At 33.9% G+C, this 19,852-nt stretch overlaps 1 protein-coding gene across 4 annotated transcripts in view; it reads right to left on the minus strand.

The window, feature by feature from the left end:
* LOC140449787 (probable multidrug resistance-associated protein lethal(2)03659) overlaps nucleotides 1–19,852 on the minus strand; it is a 74,857-nt gene that overhangs the window by 31,926 nt on the left and 23,079 nt on the right. For all 4 annotated transcript variants that reach the window (XM_072543134.1, XM_072543133.1, XM_072543135.1 and 1 more), the window contains 2 exons: nucleotides 18,694–18,924; nucleotides 7,627–8,054 (listed from right to left, as the gene is read on the minus strand). In XM_072543134.1, the coding sequence (XP_072399235.1) occupies nucleotides 7,627–8,054; nucleotides 18,694–18,924 (659 nt within the window). The remainder of the gene's footprint in view (nucleotides 1–7,626; nucleotides 8,055–18,693; nucleotides 18,925–19,852) is intronic.

The raw sequence follows: 19,852 nt of genomic DNA on the forward strand, positions 1-19,852 counted from the left end.
TTCGAAACAGATTGGGAACACGAAAGGCTCTTTTTGCTTTAAATGTGTTAACGCAACGATGCAGAGACATTTTAGACAATTTGAGACAATTTAGATGTATATGCATGTTTTATTGACTATCGAAAAGCATTTGACTGCGTTAACCATCAAAAGATGATTGAAATTCTGAGAACAACTGGAGTTGGCGAACAAGACTTGCAAATTATCTCAGAACTATACTGGCACCAAACGGCAACAATTGAAATAGAGCACACAACATACGAAAACATACAAATCCGACGAGGACTGAGACAGGGTTGCGTCTTATCACCGCTACTCTTTAATTTGTATTTGGAGTCTATATTCAGAGAAGCATTAGACGAGGTCCAAGGCGGAATTAAGATTAACGGAATCAGCATAGACAACATCAGATATGCTGATGATACCGTCTTAATAGCAAGCAACGCACAAGAACTACAAAATATAATAAATGCGGTAGTTCACCACAGCGAAATGTTCGGTTTACATCTAAACGTTTCCAAAACTAAAACTTTAGTATTTTCAAAGACACCAATAAACGTACAGGTGTATGCCAAGAGTCAAATAATAGAACAGGTAAATTCCATAAAATATTTGGGAACAAATATCAATAGTCAGTGTAATCCAAAAAAATAAATCCTATCAAGAATCGAACAAGCAACGAAAACATTCATGAGCATGCATGAAAATATTTTTTACAAGATCAGACCTTAGTCTACAGCTTAGAATCCGAATGATCAGATGTTACGTTTTTTCTGTCTTACTGTATGGCTGTGAAAGTTGGACAACGGACTCTGAAATAGAAAAAAGAATAGATGCCTTTGAGATGTATATATACAGACGAATGTTGAGGATTCCATGGGTACAAAGAGTTACTAATGTTGAGGTACTTCGTCGCATGTGTAAACAAAAAAAATTACTAAGAATAATCAAAGAGAAAAAAATGCAATACTTGGGTCATGTGTTGAGAGGCGAAAGATATGAATTACTTCAAGTTATACTGGAAGGAAAAGTACAGGGCAAAAGATCAGTAGGAAGACGCCAGAACTCGTGGCTGAAAGACCTGAGGAGATGGTTCGCCCGCTCATCCGCAGAGATCTTTCGCGCAGTAGTTTCCAAAACTACAATTGCCATTTGGATCGCCAACCTTCGAAAGGAGACGGCGCAATGAAAAGAAGAAGCCTGCAGCTTGAAAAAATAATAGAAAAACTAGAAAAAATTAAAGTGAACATGACAGTGGTCCAGGTAATCATATGGACTACAAACCAACAAATAATCAAATGGATAGTATTGTATAGTGGTAGCCACGACAATATACATGAATTTGAAACAGGTTTTGTTATACGAAACAGTATGCTGGGTTCTGTCATAGATTTTAGGTCAGTTAATAAAATAATGATGAATTATTACATGAGGTTTAGAGTGACTATACAACATCCCACTACTATTAGTTTAAGCACTACCGAAGAAAAAGACGAGTCAACTAAAGATGCCTTTTATAATCAATTGGAAACTTTCCTTAAAGCATTACCTTAACAGTATTTATCAATTATTGTTATGAAGAATTTTAATGCTAAGACAAACAGAGAAAAATATGAAGACCTGATACCAGCAAATAAAGCTTAGATACACACTACAATGATAATGGAATCAAATAAGTGGACATCAAATAATTTTCTTAATAAATGAAGGATGTTTTTTCATAAAAATGTTGATAAGCAGCCCTGCGTTTCTAATGATAGGGAACCAAGAAATTAGATTGATCATGTACTGATTAACGCAAGATCTGGCAGTAGCATTATCGATGTTAGAAGTCGAAAGTTGCGTTAAATCGAAACGCAACCGTCTTCGTATACATATTTATCGTCCTTACTCGACGCAATGAGTACAAGAATGATAGTAATTTATATGGGTAAATTGTTGATGCATAGTGGAATATAAATATTCCCAGCATCGCTCTGAATGGCTTGATTAAGCGTGGGTATACAGTTTACTTTAATTACCATCGACACATTTAACTTCATCTTTCCTCACTAGAGGTCTCTAGTAGCATACTCTGGTAATTATTTCTCCTATAATTGCCAGAGTAGTCGGTGCGTTTTGGTTTAGTTTAAGTCTTCTTACAAACTCTCTCTGATGACGGGTAGACCCAGAAACAGGGTTAGGGAGTGGTAAGAGACTCGAATTAAATCGAAACGCAACCGTCTTCGTATATGATGTTAGAAGTCTACTAGGCCTTGGCGCATACACAGACCATTTTTTCAGAGTCAAATTAAGACAAAAAAATTATCTTACCAAAAGAACCGTAAGCCAGAACATATTGCATTAAGAACATGGGAACTTTCAAAGATTCACAAAAAATAAATAAGTACCAAGCAACTCTGCAATATACTTTGAGATTCCTAGAAAGTTAAAATACTATTGACATAACGTACTAAATAATTAAAAATTTAATTACTCATTAATAATTAAAAATTTAATTACTCATAGTATACAAACCACTGTGAGAAAAAAAGACTAAAAAGAATGAATAGTTTGCTGACGAATTCGAGAGTGTCTTAACAAGGCTTTCAACCAAGAGTTGGAACTGCCATAAAAAATGACGAACATAACCAGATGAGCTGCTAAATATGCAGGTAAATGAAGCTAGTCAGAAATATGTGTATTTTACGGTAAACCCCTGCAGTAGAAGATGTAGTGTCAAGACCTATTATAAAATTAAAAAGCAACAATTCCCCAAGAAACGACACTGTGCCTGTAGAATGTTTGAAAAATGGAGAAGAAACTTGTTTCTCAAACACGAATGCATGTTTCCTATCAACGGATATGCCCAACCTCGAAAGAGGAGAAGAGGAGCAAGTATGAACACCCTGCAATGAAAGTGTTATTATAACCATACCCAAAAAGGACAATAAAATGTATTGCACAAAGTATAACGGTGTGTCACTTATTAAAGCCATTCAAAAAGATGTCAGAAATTACAACACTGAATACATTACTCAAGCTATTGATAAAAATAAAAGTTTAAAAGTTCTGCGCCGACAAATTACTGAAGGATCGAAAAATATTTGTAAACTTGTAAATAAAAAAGGAGAAACTACAACAAATAAGGAAGATATTTTAAAAATTGCTCAAGATTTTTACTCAGAATTGTATAAGCGAGAAGAACTTCCAGATCCTGATCAAAATCAAATACCAAAAGTTCAAAATGTAGGCTCGGAAGACAAACCAGATATCACAACAGAGGAAATAAAATCAGCTCTCTCGGAGATGAAAAACAATAAATCACCTGTAGAAGATGGGATAGTCATTGAACAAATCAAAGAAGGAGGAGGAACGTTAGTAAATGTATTGAAAAAGATGTTCAATGCTTGTTTGACAAAAGGCGTAACCCCCTCCCAGTGGCATAATGCAATAATAACCATAAGGCACAAAAAAGGTGACATTTCAGACCTAAAAAACACAGCTTGTGAACAAACTGGATAGTTACCAACCTTGTGAACAGGCTGGGTTTCGCTCCAGATACGGAACAAATGATCATCTACGAGTTATAAAAACTCTAATAGAAAAGTGTACAGAATATAACAAGCCTATCTTTCTTATATTCGTAGATTATGAAAATGCGTTTGATACTATAGATCATCAAAAAATGCTTCGAGCATTGGCTGACTGCCGCATTGACTACCGATATATCGCCTTGATTATAAGTATTTACCAAACTGGTACAGCTTTTGTCCGCCTTCATGATGATACCAAGAAATTTCGAATAGAACGTGGAATTAGACAGGGTGAACTCCCTTAAATTGTTTACAGCTGTTCATGAATATATGTTTAAGCAAATGAAACGGGAGGATAACATGGGAATTAATATAAATGGGGAAGATCTGAACCACCTAAGATTTGCCGATGACATCGTTTTAATATTTGATAGAGTTGATAAAGCTACAAAAATGCTGCACACGCTCTATAAAGTGTCAAAAACAATTGCTCTTAAAATTAACACCTCAAAGACAAAATGTATGAACAACCTTATAGTCAGCGGTAAAATTCTGATTAAGAGCCATGGCATCGACCAAGTAATAGCTTACAAATATCTAGGGCATGAGATTCGCTTAGGCCGAGATAATCAGACAACTGAAATACAAAGAAGGATAGGTCTCACATGGGCTGCGTTTGGTAGATTGAATAACATTTTTAAGTCTATTATCCCAGTTTGTTTAAAAAGAAAGGTTTTTAACCAGTGCGTTTTACCGGTTCTTACATATGGTGCAGAAACACTGACTCTGACAAAAAGAACAATAGATAAAATAAGAGTTACACAATGCGCTATTAAAAGATCAATATTAGGTATTACTATCAGAGATAAAGTACCAAACCTAGAAATAAGAAAAGGAACAGGAGTCACAGATGCAGTAGAAAAAAGAGCCATGCCTAAATGGGCTTGGGCCGGACATGTTGCCAAATTAACGGATGATAGATGGACCAGAAAGATTCCGGAATGGCGACCAAGGCAAGAGGCATATCGAAGCAGAGGACGACCACCGACTAGATGGACGGATGATATCAAGCGCATCACCACCAACTGGATGCAAGAAGCTCAAGATAGAAATAGGTTGAAAATTTTACGGGAGGCCTACGTTCAGCAGTGGACAAATATAGGCTAATTGATGATGATGATGAAAGCAATTTTTAATATTGGGATGCATAATGGGTGGAATATCAAATAGTAAAGTATTAGTGCAACTTTAGGTAAAATCAATCAACAATGGATCAAACATTCATTATAAGGCAGTTAATTAAGAAATGTTGGCAATACAACAAAACATTACATTAGCTCTTTATAGATTTTAAACAAACAATTTACTAATGAAGCTGTGCAATAACCAATAACATGGCAAAACTAAGCATTCTCTTTAACATCGCTTTAAAGAACATCTAACGAAAAACAAACAAAAATATTGAAATCAAGGTTCTAGCATTTATAGCTGTCGTGAATAATATAAATATACTACAAAATATAACTATTAGTTTCAAAAGACTTCAGTATACTGGAAAACTACGCAACAAAAATTCTCTTTAAATAAAACAAGATAAAACAAAATATATGGCTACAACAAGAAAAAACAACGAGTCAGAATAGGGCTAATTGTCATAATAAACCAGTACAATTTTAAAAGGGTTCGGGTTCGTGAGTTTAAATTTTTGGGAGCTATGATCACCTCTGACAATAACATTACATCAGAGATTAACAACAGGATACAAGGTGGAAACCACTATATTGTTCTTTCCCTGAAATCCAAGTCGAGTCGTTTTTCCCGCTGTTAAGGAAAACGCCACTGTCATGTTAAACACTTTTTACATTAATGAACTCTCCAATCTCGTTTATACTTTAGACTACAAACTAATTCAAAATAATCCAAGAACCTATCTAGAGAACACCAAAAGCCATCATCAATAAAACCTATCATCCTGTTGACGTAAACCAAACTTTAATTCCGTGTGAAAAGTCTTCTAGAACGCTTTGAATATCTGATCTACCTAAAATTCACAAATCCAATATTCTTCTGCGTTGGATTGTCAGTGCATAAAATTGCCCTAGATAACCGTTGGCAAAATATTTGGCCCCAACTCTGCAATCTCCCACCGTAAATGGTTCATCCTTCGTGAAAAATTCTTTTAATTTTAAAAAACTTCTTAAATAATGCTCTTTCACTTTTTACAAACATTCCTATAGAAGTAAACCTAAAAAGCATATCTTACGTTTAATTCATCTTCGAAAATTCATTTTACAGACAAACAAATGGAGCACCAATCGGCTCCTCACTATCTGAAATAACTGCCAGTTTATTTATAGAAAATTCCGAGATCTACGAATTATCCACATAAATGCTCAAACCCATAATATGTTGACCCATATGTTGGTTATTTGACCTCACGGCAAAAATGCTCTAGAATCTTTTTAAATCTATCTGAATGGCATTATATTATCCAGTTCACGACAGAAATGGAAACTGATTTATCCCTACCGTTTCTCGACTTTCCCATCCAATCTCAACCCAAATTTAACAAAGACTCAGACTCTCATCATGTTAAAACTTTTTTTTCTCAGATCAAAGGTGTCACTGAAAAAATCGACAAAATCCTTAAATCAAGAAGAATGCCAATATTTATTCCCCCACAAAAACTTTCATCTCTTGTCCGATTAGTCAAAAAAAACATTCCAAATCAACAACATGGAGCTAATGAAATTGTTTGCACAAATTGTCACCGATCTTACATTGGCCAAACCAATCGTAGAATCCAAAACAGGATTCGTGAACATTCCATTTCTATTCTAAAACTCTAGAACCTTAGCTCCAATCTATTTCTGTAAACCAGAAATTATCCGAGAAGCTATATAGACTAAAAAACGGGCGAAATATCTAAACAAAAGAGATGAAGGCATCCGGTTGCCTTCAACACGGAGACTCCCTAAAAGCAAACATCGTTCGCTCCACTTATCAATCCTAATCCGGCCGTCAGGAATCTTTGCCCCAACCCCCAGCTGAACGCCACGTCACCATCGACAGTATAAATAAATTGTCCGCCGTCCCAAACAGCACTTCAGTTATTAGTGAACAGTGTAGAAAGGAGATTTGGGACTTAGAAGGCTGAGACCCCGGAAGCCTCGAAAAAGTCGTTAGCGGCAGATGATTATCAGAGAGGATGTCAAAGGCGTGATTTAGTCAAAATCGACGAGGCTTAGCCCGTAAACTAGGTAAGTTTGGTATTAATTTTTATAATAATGTTAATCCTTAGGTTAAATTATACTAACCACGGAAAAGTTTTCAAACATAGGAGAACAAAGAGAGGGAAAATAAAATCATTAAATCATTAAATTCTCCGATCTCCTCCGACACCTAGATTTCTAAACAGAAAACGAGAAAACCATTTAGTAACACATAACAACACATAGCATGTGCATCTTCGTCCGTCGATTTTTGTTTTCCTTGCGTATTATCGGATTATTTCTTATAACAAAGTCGATAAAAATACACTGACCTTTATAAGGCGGTGTATTTGTATCGGTTTTTATTAATGTGAAAAAAATTTTTGTGGGAAAATTAGAAATAAAAGCATATTTCTTGAAAAAGATTAAACAAAAAATATACTCATATTGAAAATAAAAATAATTAATACTAAAATGAGAAATAATTCTTTATGTCCTACAGAAATAATTTAAATATTTGATATTCTCCAGCTGAACAGTATCCCAATATGACGTAAAAATTTATGCGTACAGATTTAAGAGTTTCTGTTGTAACAGAATTGAAGACTTCTCTTATTTGGTTTTTTAAGTCATCCAAATTTTGGGCTCTAGCCTCAGGATGATCGTAGATGATGATTCCACTGTTAATGTGAAGTCCACGGCGCGCAGTGTTGCCATTTATAGTGTGTATATCTAATTCTACTTCTTATTCTAATTCTTCTAATATCTAATCTAACTTAACATACTGTATATTTTTTAAATCTTTATCAAAAGTGTGGTTTAAAAAAAAGGAGAATGTTAAATTAATCTTTGGTCTAAATTATAGTTTTAATATTCATTAACAAAATATTGATACTTACACTGTAACGGTATAGATAGTAACAAGAATAATGTTCCAAGCAGTCCTGTCCATCCGACAACCATATATAAAAGAACCATCACAATAAGAGCCTGTATTGGAGCGATATAAAAATAATGGAGATGATGTACAGCTTGGTCAAATCTTCCTACATCATTAGATAGTAAATTTACCATCTGCCCAATCGTAGTTTCGGCCAGAGCAGACATGCTGAGTCTTAAAGCCTTCCGATAGATCACAGAACACGAAGCTATTCTCATTTTCATACCAACTTGCATCATTTCCAAATTGAATTTTTGGAGAAGGACGACGTTCACAAATGACGTAGCTACTATTAACCCTGAATACATATAAATATCGTTGATGTTTTCTTTTGGATTATTTTCATAAACCAATAGTAGTTTTGATATTATAAATGGTTGGATCATTCTGAAAAAAAAACAGAGTTTTAATTGAAATGGTGTTATGGGGAATAAGGAATATTATCCTAAAATAAACAAGAAATATAATATCAGTTTATTATTTGCCGATAAACTTCTAAAATCTACTTCTGGGAAAACGAGAGGCTCTATTTTCACTTGATATAGTTTCATAGAGGGCTGCTCATAATTATGAATCTAGGACTATACTCCTGATTTATGGATTATCGCAAAGCTTTTTATTGTATTCAATAACAGAAACTAGCAGAAATACCTAGACTAACGAATATAGATAACGGGGACTGATAAATCATCAAACAACTGTACTAGTATTAGATAGCTCAAGTAAAGATTAAAAATTGAACAGGCTAAAAGGATTTAGACACGAGAGTTCAAATCCGAATTTATTTCCAATTTTTCTTGCCTGTTATGTATTTCTAATTCTTCTAGAGCTATGAGACCTAATATCATCATCATCAGGGCTTTTCATTCCTGGTGAAATGTTTGCCGCACTTACTTAGAGCTGTCTGATTAGCTTATTGCGGTGAATCACTCCGTGAGACCTAAAATAATGGGGGGAAATAGATACGAAGTACTTAGGTTAATTATTAAGGAAAAATCCAGCTGAAAAGATCAACTGAAAGAACTAAACAATAAGAAGACTGCTTTTGGGATCGTGCTTGTTATCCTTTTACACTCATCTACACTAATCCCAGAAAGGTACAGGAAATATAAGATTATAAAGCTTTAATTTAGTTTAATTATGAATTATTACCATTATTATATACTGATAGTATTTAGCCATACGGCTCACACTCCTAAGGGAAAATTCAGTCATCCTAGATACCTATGGTATCAAAAGGATTAAGCTCTGGTATTGCTCTTTCCGTGTTAACGAGCACTAGGTGACTTGGTATGCAGGAGTATCACCCAAAAATTTATTTTCATACAAATCTGGATGTTGCGAAGAGTACAGCTTTTTGTACGGCCTGATAGCGATGTTTATTTGGATCCAGCAGTTTTATGTTCTCTAGGCGGTTTTAGGAATAACACCAATAGTAGATAGAATACTAGGTACTGTCTAGGTACTTTCCATTCTCCATTGTCTCCTGATTTGTATTTCTAGATCTCTGTACTTGGCGATCTTTTCGTTGTATTTAACACGCAAATTATCACATCAATACGAGTAGGTGTTGTTTGCCTAGTAATTTTATTAAGTAGTATGAGTCTATTATGATCCAGTGATTGGTCTGTGAGCACAATGCGGTCGCAGTATAGCTTGTAGTTGTTACTCTAGCATACTGTCAAAGACGTAGTAATAATAAGGGAGATAGTCGGTTTGGAAAAGTTCTAATTTGTCAGCTAGTTCTTGGTGGATAATCTTTTCTACTGGGTCATAGCGTTCTTTATAATCAGTACCGACAAACGCCTGGCAGCCCCCGGTAGGATGTTGGATGGTTTCTTGGGCTTAGCATCCATATCAGCATTTGTCATTTTGGACTTAAGGACCTTTAACAGTATATTTCAGGTAATTTTTAGTTGGAATAATCTGATTCTTAATGGCAAGTAAGAATTCCTCTGTCTCGGAAAAAATCCTTTCTGACGTTAACCAAGAGTTTGACGCTGTATGGTCGACATATTCTTGGCTGATCCAATTGAGAGGTTGCCGATGTAGAGGTTTACTTATCCAGGTGTGCATTTTTTCTTGCTTTAACAGATGGTTTATGCACATTTCTTGTTCTCTAAGTTTAAGCGGCGTTGTGTCATCTACTGCGCAGATTGTCCGATGTCGATAAAGTAGATGTCTTAACCTGCATTTGAAAATAGGTTATTAAATCAGCAACTTATTTATCCAGTTGCTCTCCTATGTCCATAAGTCCTCTACCCCCTAGATACCGAGGTAATGTTGATATCTCTACTACACTGCGTGGATGATGTTATTGTGTCTTTGCGAGAAGTGTTCTTACTTTTCGCTGAAGACTCTCTATATCCATTTACCACTTTATTATATCAAATATGTAACTTAGCCCGAAAGAGGCGTACGTATTGAATGTCTTAAACAAATTCTTACTCCTAGATATTCGTACATATCACTTAAACCCATTGCTGCGATATATTGGCCATCTTGCATATCGAAACCTTCGGGCTGAACCTTTCCTCTGACTATATTTAGTATACGGCATGTGTCTAGTCTAAAATGCATACTGATATAAATAAACATCTACAGAGGTAGTTTCAAGTCAAAGCCAATAATTTCAAATCATCCATATACAACAAATAAATAAGCTTCGCTACAACAGTATTGTTATTTTGGATGCTAAATGCTGAGTCAGTGGAGTTCAGTAGCTGAAATAGTGGGTTCATCGCTAGATATAACCAAAGTGAAGTCCACCTGGTAAAGGCTCCGGTAAATTGGGATATCTTCAGTTTCGATATTGGTTTCACCAGGTAGACTGCTTGATGTTTATTAGGCATTTGAGACGAAAGAAATATGTCGCCTCATCTAGATAAAACTGGTATTATTTTACACAATTCGTTTATTTGGTTGATTTTTTTTGGCTCTACATAGCTGTCGTTTAGATGAATAATTAATAATTTAGCAAAACGTTCTTTAGACATTTTTGAAGCTATACAAGAATCTTACATCTCATCATTAAAGAACAAGTAATCTTTGAAACTAGGTAACTGTTCCATGTTTATGAGAGTCCCAAAAATGGTTAATTTCATCTCCGTTTGTGCTAATGAAATCGTTATTATTTTCGTGCAAAAATTTTTGGGAAATAAATGTACAAATAAATCTGTAGGATTCTCTATCGAATCAGATAAATTTGGGTGAGTCACTTACTCAAATGCTCTCAATTTTTTCAAATAAACATTGTTCAAGTAGTTTAATGAAGATTATCAAGTCTCATTGCCAAAGGTATTGCCATTGCCATTTCTTATTAATACTTTCAATATATTTGAGTTTTTATATTTTTAAAAATTCTTTATCCGGCTTAACGACTGCTTCATCAAACATAACTTCAATCAAGTTCTCTTTAAGTGATTTATTCTTATTGTGGATTTCACCTAAAAGGGCTTCTATTTCTCGATCGAAGGGCTTCTATTTCAATTCATGGTTTTATTGTCCAATATTAAAAAAAGTTATAGTGGTTTATCCACGCAAACTACACAATTAAAAGTTTATTTAAAATATTACAAATTTTGTAAAAAGTATTGAAATATATACTTAAGAAATTAATTACAACGAAATATTTACCATCGGGTAATACGGACTTACGAAGTAATACGGGCTTGAATAATTTTAAGACCGTTTAAATTTTTATATATAATTTATATTATATATACCAATACCTAAGTTATGCAACACGTTAAACAAGTTTGTTATGAACGAAAACCGGTAGGGAAATAGTAACTTGAAATTTACTAGGTGGTATATGTGGTTAACCAGTCGGCCTGAAAGAGTTAAAATACAGGTTAAAATTTATTGTAGTACATGGGAGTTTTTATCTCGGGGAGGTTATCAGTTGCCATTTTTATTTGCTTCTAGCTAGAGTAGACGGTGTTCCCCAAACCTTTGCTTTCCTTGATGACAGTTAAACTATGGAGAATAAATATTTTTATAACAAAACTGATGTATATCAAAGACGTCAATAATTTATTTTAGAATTGTTTTCGATTATACAGGTCACTCAGAACAACGGAACTAGAGAAAGTTTTATTTTTTTTTAATGTATTACAGGGTAGGGGAGAGTAGGGAGAAGTGGAATAGCTAAACATATCTTATAACCGCAACCTTTATGATCATTACCTCGAAATAGAAATTAAATTAAGTCAGTAAATTTTTTGTTATGCGAGGGTTTGTCAGGCATTGTCTTTTTTTCACTTTGCCCCACACGGTTGGGTAAAGTAAAATAGTTGGTGGGTAATGTGAGATATAACTAGCATATATAAAAAGTCTTTAAAATGAAAATTTAATTAAGAAAAATAACACAAAAGTACCTCTTCTAATATTTGTTGCAAATGATAATTTAAAAATTATAAAAACATTTATGAAAATTTAATTATTCCATGGCAAAGTGCAGAAAAATTGCTGAGAACGCCGACAATTTCACTTTTTAAAATAACACTGTCGTCAGGTATAGCTGGAAACACAAATGGGTCCTGGTGGTTTCTGTAGTTTCTCAGGTAAGTTATGTCATATGCTTCTTCCTCGTAAATGTTTTCTTAAACACTGCCCTTTAATTTTTCCAACAAATTTCATGGCTGTTCCCTTTCTTATCTCTATTAAAATTACCACAACATAATCATCTTTTCCAATATTCTTCTGTATTAAAGAAAATTCCTTATCTTTTCGACGAAGTAACTCTGTTGTTTCGGGTTCATCATCTAGGGAAATAAGTTCTTCTGAATCAGAATCCTGGCATATATTCGTGGACTCTTCGGAAGAGCTTTCAGATTCCATCGATGTTTTTCGGGACTTCATTTTTTTAGCTTTACTTTTAATATTTTCTTGGCTCAAATTTCATTTAACATTTTTTACGGTTTTTGTATTTGGTTTTTTGAAACTCTGCTTTAGCTTTAACAAATTCGGGGAAGCTATTATAATAGCAGTTTTACCATGCCTACGTTTTCTACCCTTTTTTGTCAGTTTTGATGTTGCTTTTGGTAATGGAAGAATATTACTTGGAGATCGTAATTCTTTTAAAGGAGATATGTGTGAGCTTTCGGAAGTGTTCTTTACATTATAAAATAAACGACAAAAAATTGATAAATCACTCTTGCTCGGAGGTGTCTGGTCGTTTTCATTATTGTTACCTGCTGATGTTTCAATATTAGGTTCAACTGTTTCTTTAGTTACCTGATTGTTTGAATCACTAGAAGCCTAAGGTTCACAACTCATTGGCTCAGGTTGAATATAAGCTATTGCTGGAAAATAATCTGGGGTTTTTTCAAAAATATTTTCTCGTTCTGTTATTTGTGACGGTGCAAAATCTATGTCTGAAAATTTGGTATTATTGTATAGGACAATACCTGCTGACTTAAAACCATTTTCTGAATTTGAGAGTGTGGCTGCCCTTGCATACGCTTTATCAAATATTTGACCTACATCTTGTAATTCAATAAGTTTATTCGATTTGTTTCTCTGCCAGTTTCTGACCTCTTGAGTATAATAATTGCTTAAAGGATACATGAAACTTACGTCAAGCTTGTGTGACGTATGTGGAGGAATTACTAAAATATGAACATGGTGTTGTCGTGCTGTTTCAATTAAAGCCAAATTTTTAACATGTGTTGAATGTCCATCTAATATTAGGAGTACAGGATCATTTTCAGTTAGATGTGTGTGTTTCAGAAAATGAGGGAACCAGATATTGCTCATTATTTCTGTCTGCATCCATCCAGATTTGTGGAAAGTCACAATACTTCCTGGAGGCAAGTTTATCTCGTAAATAGGATTTCTTCTCTGACGAGGAATATTAAGAAGAGGTGGAACGTAATGACCTGCAGCACTAACACAAATTTCGGCTGTAATTAGAGTGCCTCTTTCACCAGATGTCAAGTTACCCACCTGCTTTTTACCCTTTACGGATATAATTTTTTTTGGCTTATTTGGGACAGTAGTTATACCAGTTTCATCACAATTGTTGGTTTTGCTGGCAAAAAAAGCATATTTATCTTGAAGTTCAGCCAATAGAGCAAAAAATGTGTCGACAGAAACTTTATTAAAGCCAGAAGCTCTAGCTGCTGATGTGTTTTCTGGTGTTCTCAATGTCAGTTGGGGATGCCTTTTTAAAAATAGGTACAACCAGTCTTTAACAGCTAAACAGTTTTGTTTATGAAAGTTGTTTGGAATTTTATTAATTTCTGCATACTGGAAAGCTAAACTTCTTAGTTCTAGATAAAAAAGACCAAAAAATAACCTATCCATACCAATAAGGTGGTCAACTAATGCTTTTTCCTGTTCCGGACTGAATACGGTTTGAAATCGGCCTAGCTTCTTTCTTGACGCTTCTTCCTCATTTTTACCGGATTTGGTTCCCCGATTTAACATAGCAACAGGAATTCCGTATTGCCTAACAGCTTGATTTGGGCTAAGGATGCCAGTTCGCACAAACCTGATTGCAGATCTCATTGACTCCACAGACCATTGTTGTTGGGTCGTTTTTCGTTTATAATTTCGTATTTTACACCTGGAAAGACAGATATTCTTCATTTAATGGTGGTAATCAAGTATAATTACATGTGGGGCAAAGTCAAACGATATTTCAGTTTACCCCATCTATTAACATTTCACATTGCCCCAAATGGATTTAAAAGCAATACTGGTCCAGTAAAAATTATTAACCCTAACCTAACAATCTATATTTTGTATAATAGATGGTTAACTATAATTGTTTTTGTGTGTTAGTTTTAAAAATATGTTTAGTTAAATAAGATAGAAGATTTAGCAATTACACTCACCTGCAGATGTTACAAATTGTTGCCCAAAAATGTATAAACAGTGATATTTTCAATAACACCGACAGACGACTGCCACAAAACGGTCGATAAGCACGTACTACAGTACTACTTCTAAACATTGACTGAATTGTAAACAGTGGCGGCTCCATTCGCGGTAGAATTTGAAAACGAGCTATTTCACTTTACCCCACCATTTCACTTTACCCTTCCCTCCCCTATTTTACTTACTCTATTTTATATTTTTACTCTATTGTTCTATTATTACTCTATTTTACTCTATTTAATATTTTTGAATACATTTTTTAAAATATGAAGAGTGTGTATTAAGGTTTTATAGGCCTAAACGTAATATATATTTTTTTAAATTTACACTTTTTACACTTATAGTGAGAAAAATTGTATTATTTAAAGAGCTGTTGATTAGGATTCCAAGACAATCAAAAAGTAAAGGACATTTCAAGGTTTTTCTAGTGTAGTGTTATTTTTAATTAATTTAATATCTTTGACATCCAGCCATATAATACCCATACAATGGGATCACTATTTTCAAAATTTTCCCATCTTTTTTTCAAGGAACACCCTGTATATTAGTACTGTATTTTATAGAAAATATTACAGTCTTTTTTTGATATATTTTTGCAAGTTTTTACACATCTAGCATATTTCATTTGTAGATATTTAGAGAGTAACAACAGATTTTATGCTTTTGCAGATTTTTTATTATTTTCTGTACCTACTAATATATAACACACAAAACTTAAGTTACTACCTACAGATCCTCATCGAGTTTCGTAGAGGCTAGCCATCCCTCCCCAACCCCATTGTGAGAGTCTTATGTTGCCACGAAGTAAATGCCTTAAATTCCGTCTAAAACTTCAACATTCAATATTATCAGCAACAATTTAATTTCAAACAAATTTAACAACATTTAAAGGGTTTTTTACCCCAAACTTTACAGGCTATACCATCTACCATACAGCCAAAAGCCAGACCAGTCACGGGAATGGCATCCTAATTCACAAAAACATCCCCATCTCCTCCACATACTACCACCTAACATCCAATTTCCAAAAAGAGACTACCTGGTAGTTGACTTGCACCTAAATAACATCAATATTGCGATAATTTCGTATTATAAACATCCAAATCAGCTCCTCTCCAAACCACTTATCGAGTACTTATCATCACTTGACAAGGCGGTACTAATGGGTAACCTCAATGGCAGACATACTTAATTTGGTGACACTTTCACAAATATTTCAGGCAGAATGCTCTCAGACCTACTTCTAGAGCTGCCCATCTCAAGAATCACCAATACAGAAATCACATTTTTCATTTATCTTGGAGCATCTATCGTTGACCCCATCTTATGTACAGAGAGTATGCTGGATAAATTTGACGATGAATGGTACATAGGGGACTTGATAACCTCTGACCACCTACTACTATTAGCCTTTAACTTCCCTCCACAAGCCACAACTGCTGTATATTGCTTTTCCAAGAGTTCATAGACCATAATATTCCTGGGTTAGGTGATAGGTCAACAACCAACCAGATTGACAGAGAGATCTCTCAAAATGTAAGTCTTCTCCGTGAGCCTTCATACCTGACCAACAGTTAAACTGAATCCAACTCCAATACTTCCACAACGAATTCTCGCTAAAATAAAACAGAACACAACGGTCTCCCAACGTCCATAAGATTAGAGGTTAAAAGTTAAAACAACATCAGTGGATACGAGTTACCTCTGGTCTGGACCACAGAGATGGCTTCAAATTCTGGAACAAATTCAAAACTCTAATGAAATAAATTAAAGTCAAGGCCTCACTCTCATCTTATTGTAAATAACGTCATTCTATCCAATCCACAAGATAAAGCAAAAGCCTATAATAATACACTCCAGTCAACTTTCATCACCCTTGAAAATCCCATTTTCAAAAAGTAGTTTAAACTTGGCAACAAAAGGAGACTGGAGAGTATATAATATTACCCTTCACAGTACTTTAGAGACTAGAATATCCAACATCCAATTATGGCTCCTGTTCTGGAGGACACCGTTAAACAGATGTGTAACTACGGTAAAAACACATCTCTTGGCTCAGATGGCATACATAGGTAATGCCTCAAAATACTTTCAGATAATAGTATAATCCCACTGCCACATTATCAATGCATGCCTCTTACTGAGTTACTTTCCAACTCCCTGGAAAGTAGCCAGTACAATCATGATTCCCAAACCAGGGAAGTTCTGACCATCAGCGAATCATACAGACCAATTTCTCTTCTTAACACTAACCTAACCTAACCTAATACGCAGGTAAAGTATATAAGAGGATCTTTAGGAAGGAAAAACTCGTCGTACGAAAAAAGTAACTTACACATGGCGCATGTTAAAGATATCGGTGGGTATGACTCTGAACTTGTTTTAATACTATTAGGTTTTTGTATAGGTACAACTGTGGATTCATGCCATTTTTTAGGAAATTTGTGCTGTAACCAGATAATATTAAACAGATTTAGAAGTTGTTTATGAGCGCTATCTGGTGGTGTTTGATAAAAATACTAGAAATATCGTCCGGACCAGCGCTAGTTTCTTTGAGATTTGATATTGCTTCTGTATAATCTAATTGAGAAATATGTACATTTACCGGTTCTTCTGTGTTAGGTATAATGATAATTTTCTTATTTTCTTCTTGCTGTTTGTAATTAATGAAAGATTTTTTATAATTATTATTACTGAATCGGTTTTTATATGTGTTAGCAAGGTTTTTTTAAAACTCAGTATTACTAGTAACTGCCTTCGGACTTTGTTCCATACTTCAGTCATGGGAGTGTTTACATTTAACGTTGATACATATTGAGTCCATCACTGACGTTTGGCGTTTCTAGTTGTCTTCTTGGCTATAGCACGTTATTTTTTGTATTCAATTTTATTCTCAACAGAAGCATTTTATTCTTAACTGTAGCACTAGTATTGGTTAAAAGCTCTTTTGCTAGATTCGATTGCTGCTTTGCATTCGTGATTCCACCTTGGGACAGGGTTGCGTTGTTTTATGCATATAGTCTTTTCTATAGCTTTTTCTGCTGCTTTTGTGATAATGGTAACTGAAGGTTCTTCAGTGTCTCGTTTGTATTTGAGGTACTTTTAAATGTGGTCATCCTGCTTTCGATTAAATTTGAAAAATGATTCCAATTAGGGTTTCTTAAATAGTATTTTGGGGTTAATGTCTGTCCACATAGGTTTTTGGTATTATAAATAAAAAGTGGATAGTGTTGTATAAGAAGTCAAGCCTATCCCAGGTGAGCTCTGGGGTCAGACCTGGTTCACATATATCGTAATGTCTATACATGAAGATTCAGCGTTCTGTATATTAAATCTAGTGGGGAAGAAGTGTTGTGGTAATAGAGTTTAGTAGCTTTATCACAACTGTGAACAAAATTCAGATTTATATCAATATATCAATACAGTTTCATTATGTTTTTTTTCCAAATAAAATAAGGGTATAGAGTAAAATTGTTTTGGTAGTTGAAATTCTAATGTCACAAAGCATTCATATCTGCACATGGTATAATCCAGGGTAAACTAGATTTCTATCAAAAATATTTGAAAGAACAAGGTATTTTTTAAGAATAAACAGCTAAGTTCAGTGTTCAATAAATACTGTTCAAAAATTTTAATAAATTTTTAATAAAAATTTCAATAAAAATTTTTGATCAAAATTTTTTGTGATGCATGGTATACAGCCAGCTACAGGAATTTAGTTTCCTTGTGGATGTTTCAAAGTATTCTTTAATACAATAATATTGATGCTGTCTTTTGATGCTGTCTTGGTCTTAATAGTTTGAAAATTATAATAAGTTCGATATTTCGAAAACAAAATGACTGGACAGGACAACCATTGTTTTTGTTTTTTTTTTCACCGACGCTCATTATGTACTTTCTATGGTTACAAAAAATGTTGAATTAAAATTGTATAGATCTATACCGCGTCTTTTACAAATCTGTTTGCATGTTGTGAATAATGGTTAAGTGTTGAAACTTGGATTGCTCTAATTGTGGCTTTAATATAGCAAATTTTTATAAAATATAAAATAAAGTATAAATAGAAACAAAATTATATAAAAACTAAATAAATATGTGATAAATAAATTATTTGGGTTGTTATTCTAGGCAATCTACTTACTTTAATGTTTCTATTAGTACAATAAGAATATTAAGACCCAATATTTCCCAAATAAATGTTCCTATTAATACTTTCCAATATGCAGGATTTTGGTTATTGATACCATGTGTCTTCCATCGATCTTCTAGCTTTTGGCCTAGCTTGCTGGAATCATGCTCACTTCGATATCTATACATGTCATCTTCGGTCAATTCTCGTTTGTAACCTTTGACGAAGTAGGGTAGCAACCAACTAAGATAAAATATACAATTATATAGTAATAAAACCATAAAAGAAAAACATAATCTAGTATATGTTTTCAAAGTAAGGATAGATTAGTCACTTCCAATAAAAATACATTGGGTATAATACAAATTTAAAGAAAATAATATGCTCTGAAATACGTCTAAACCTTTTTAATTACTTTTGTAACATGTGCTGGAGACTCATTTGTTAGTAATTAAAAAAAATTAATAAAAAAAATATTTTAAAGTTAACCCTGCTGTCCGTTCGGGTCAACTATGCAAATGTACTGTTCGGGTTAATATGACTCAACTATGGTTTACGGTCCTTAATCGAAATAAGATAAGCTAATGGTGCTAAACAAAACTTTATTAACAAAAAATTATAGTTAATTAAACAAAAATTATGTTGCTAATGTAAATTAAACCTTATTAACAAAAATGAAAGGCATTTTTTTCTTTCCCAGAAAAGCCTAAGAACAAATACCTACAAAATTTAATTTAGTGTACAACTGGGAGAGTAATAAAAAAATGGGTTTTACAAATATGTTTGTGATATACATAACATAAAATATTAGTCTTGTTATCGTTTTTAGAGCAAAATTTACAGCGTGCTCGTTTAGCAGGCGGAGTTGGATTGCCCATAGACGGTTCACTATAATTTCCATCTTCTTCACTCGCTTCTGTTCGTGTTTTTTTTACCACTTTTTGTGAGTCTTTAGTTCTTGATAATTTTTTCCTGGAAAGGATAAGTGGTTTCATCAGTGTTTTTCCCAATTCCTCAAGAAAAATTCGCCGTTTTGTAAGTTTGTTGGTGTTCCATTGAGCATTTTTTGATGTCCAGCATATTATAAAAAACAACCAACGACCAGCAATTTGTCTTCCTCTTACATATATATGTACCAACAAGCTGATTTAGAGTATCCAATGCTCCCTTA

The sequence above is a fragment of the Diabrotica undecimpunctata genome, chromosome 9 (genome assembly GCF_040954645.1).
Source record: "Diabrotica undecimpunctata isolate CICGRU chromosome 9, icDiaUnde3, whole genome shotgun sequence".
In the NCBI taxonomy this organism is placed as follows: domain Eukaryota; kingdom Metazoa; phylum Arthropoda; class Insecta; order Coleoptera; family Chrysomelidae; genus Diabrotica; species Diabrotica undecimpunctata.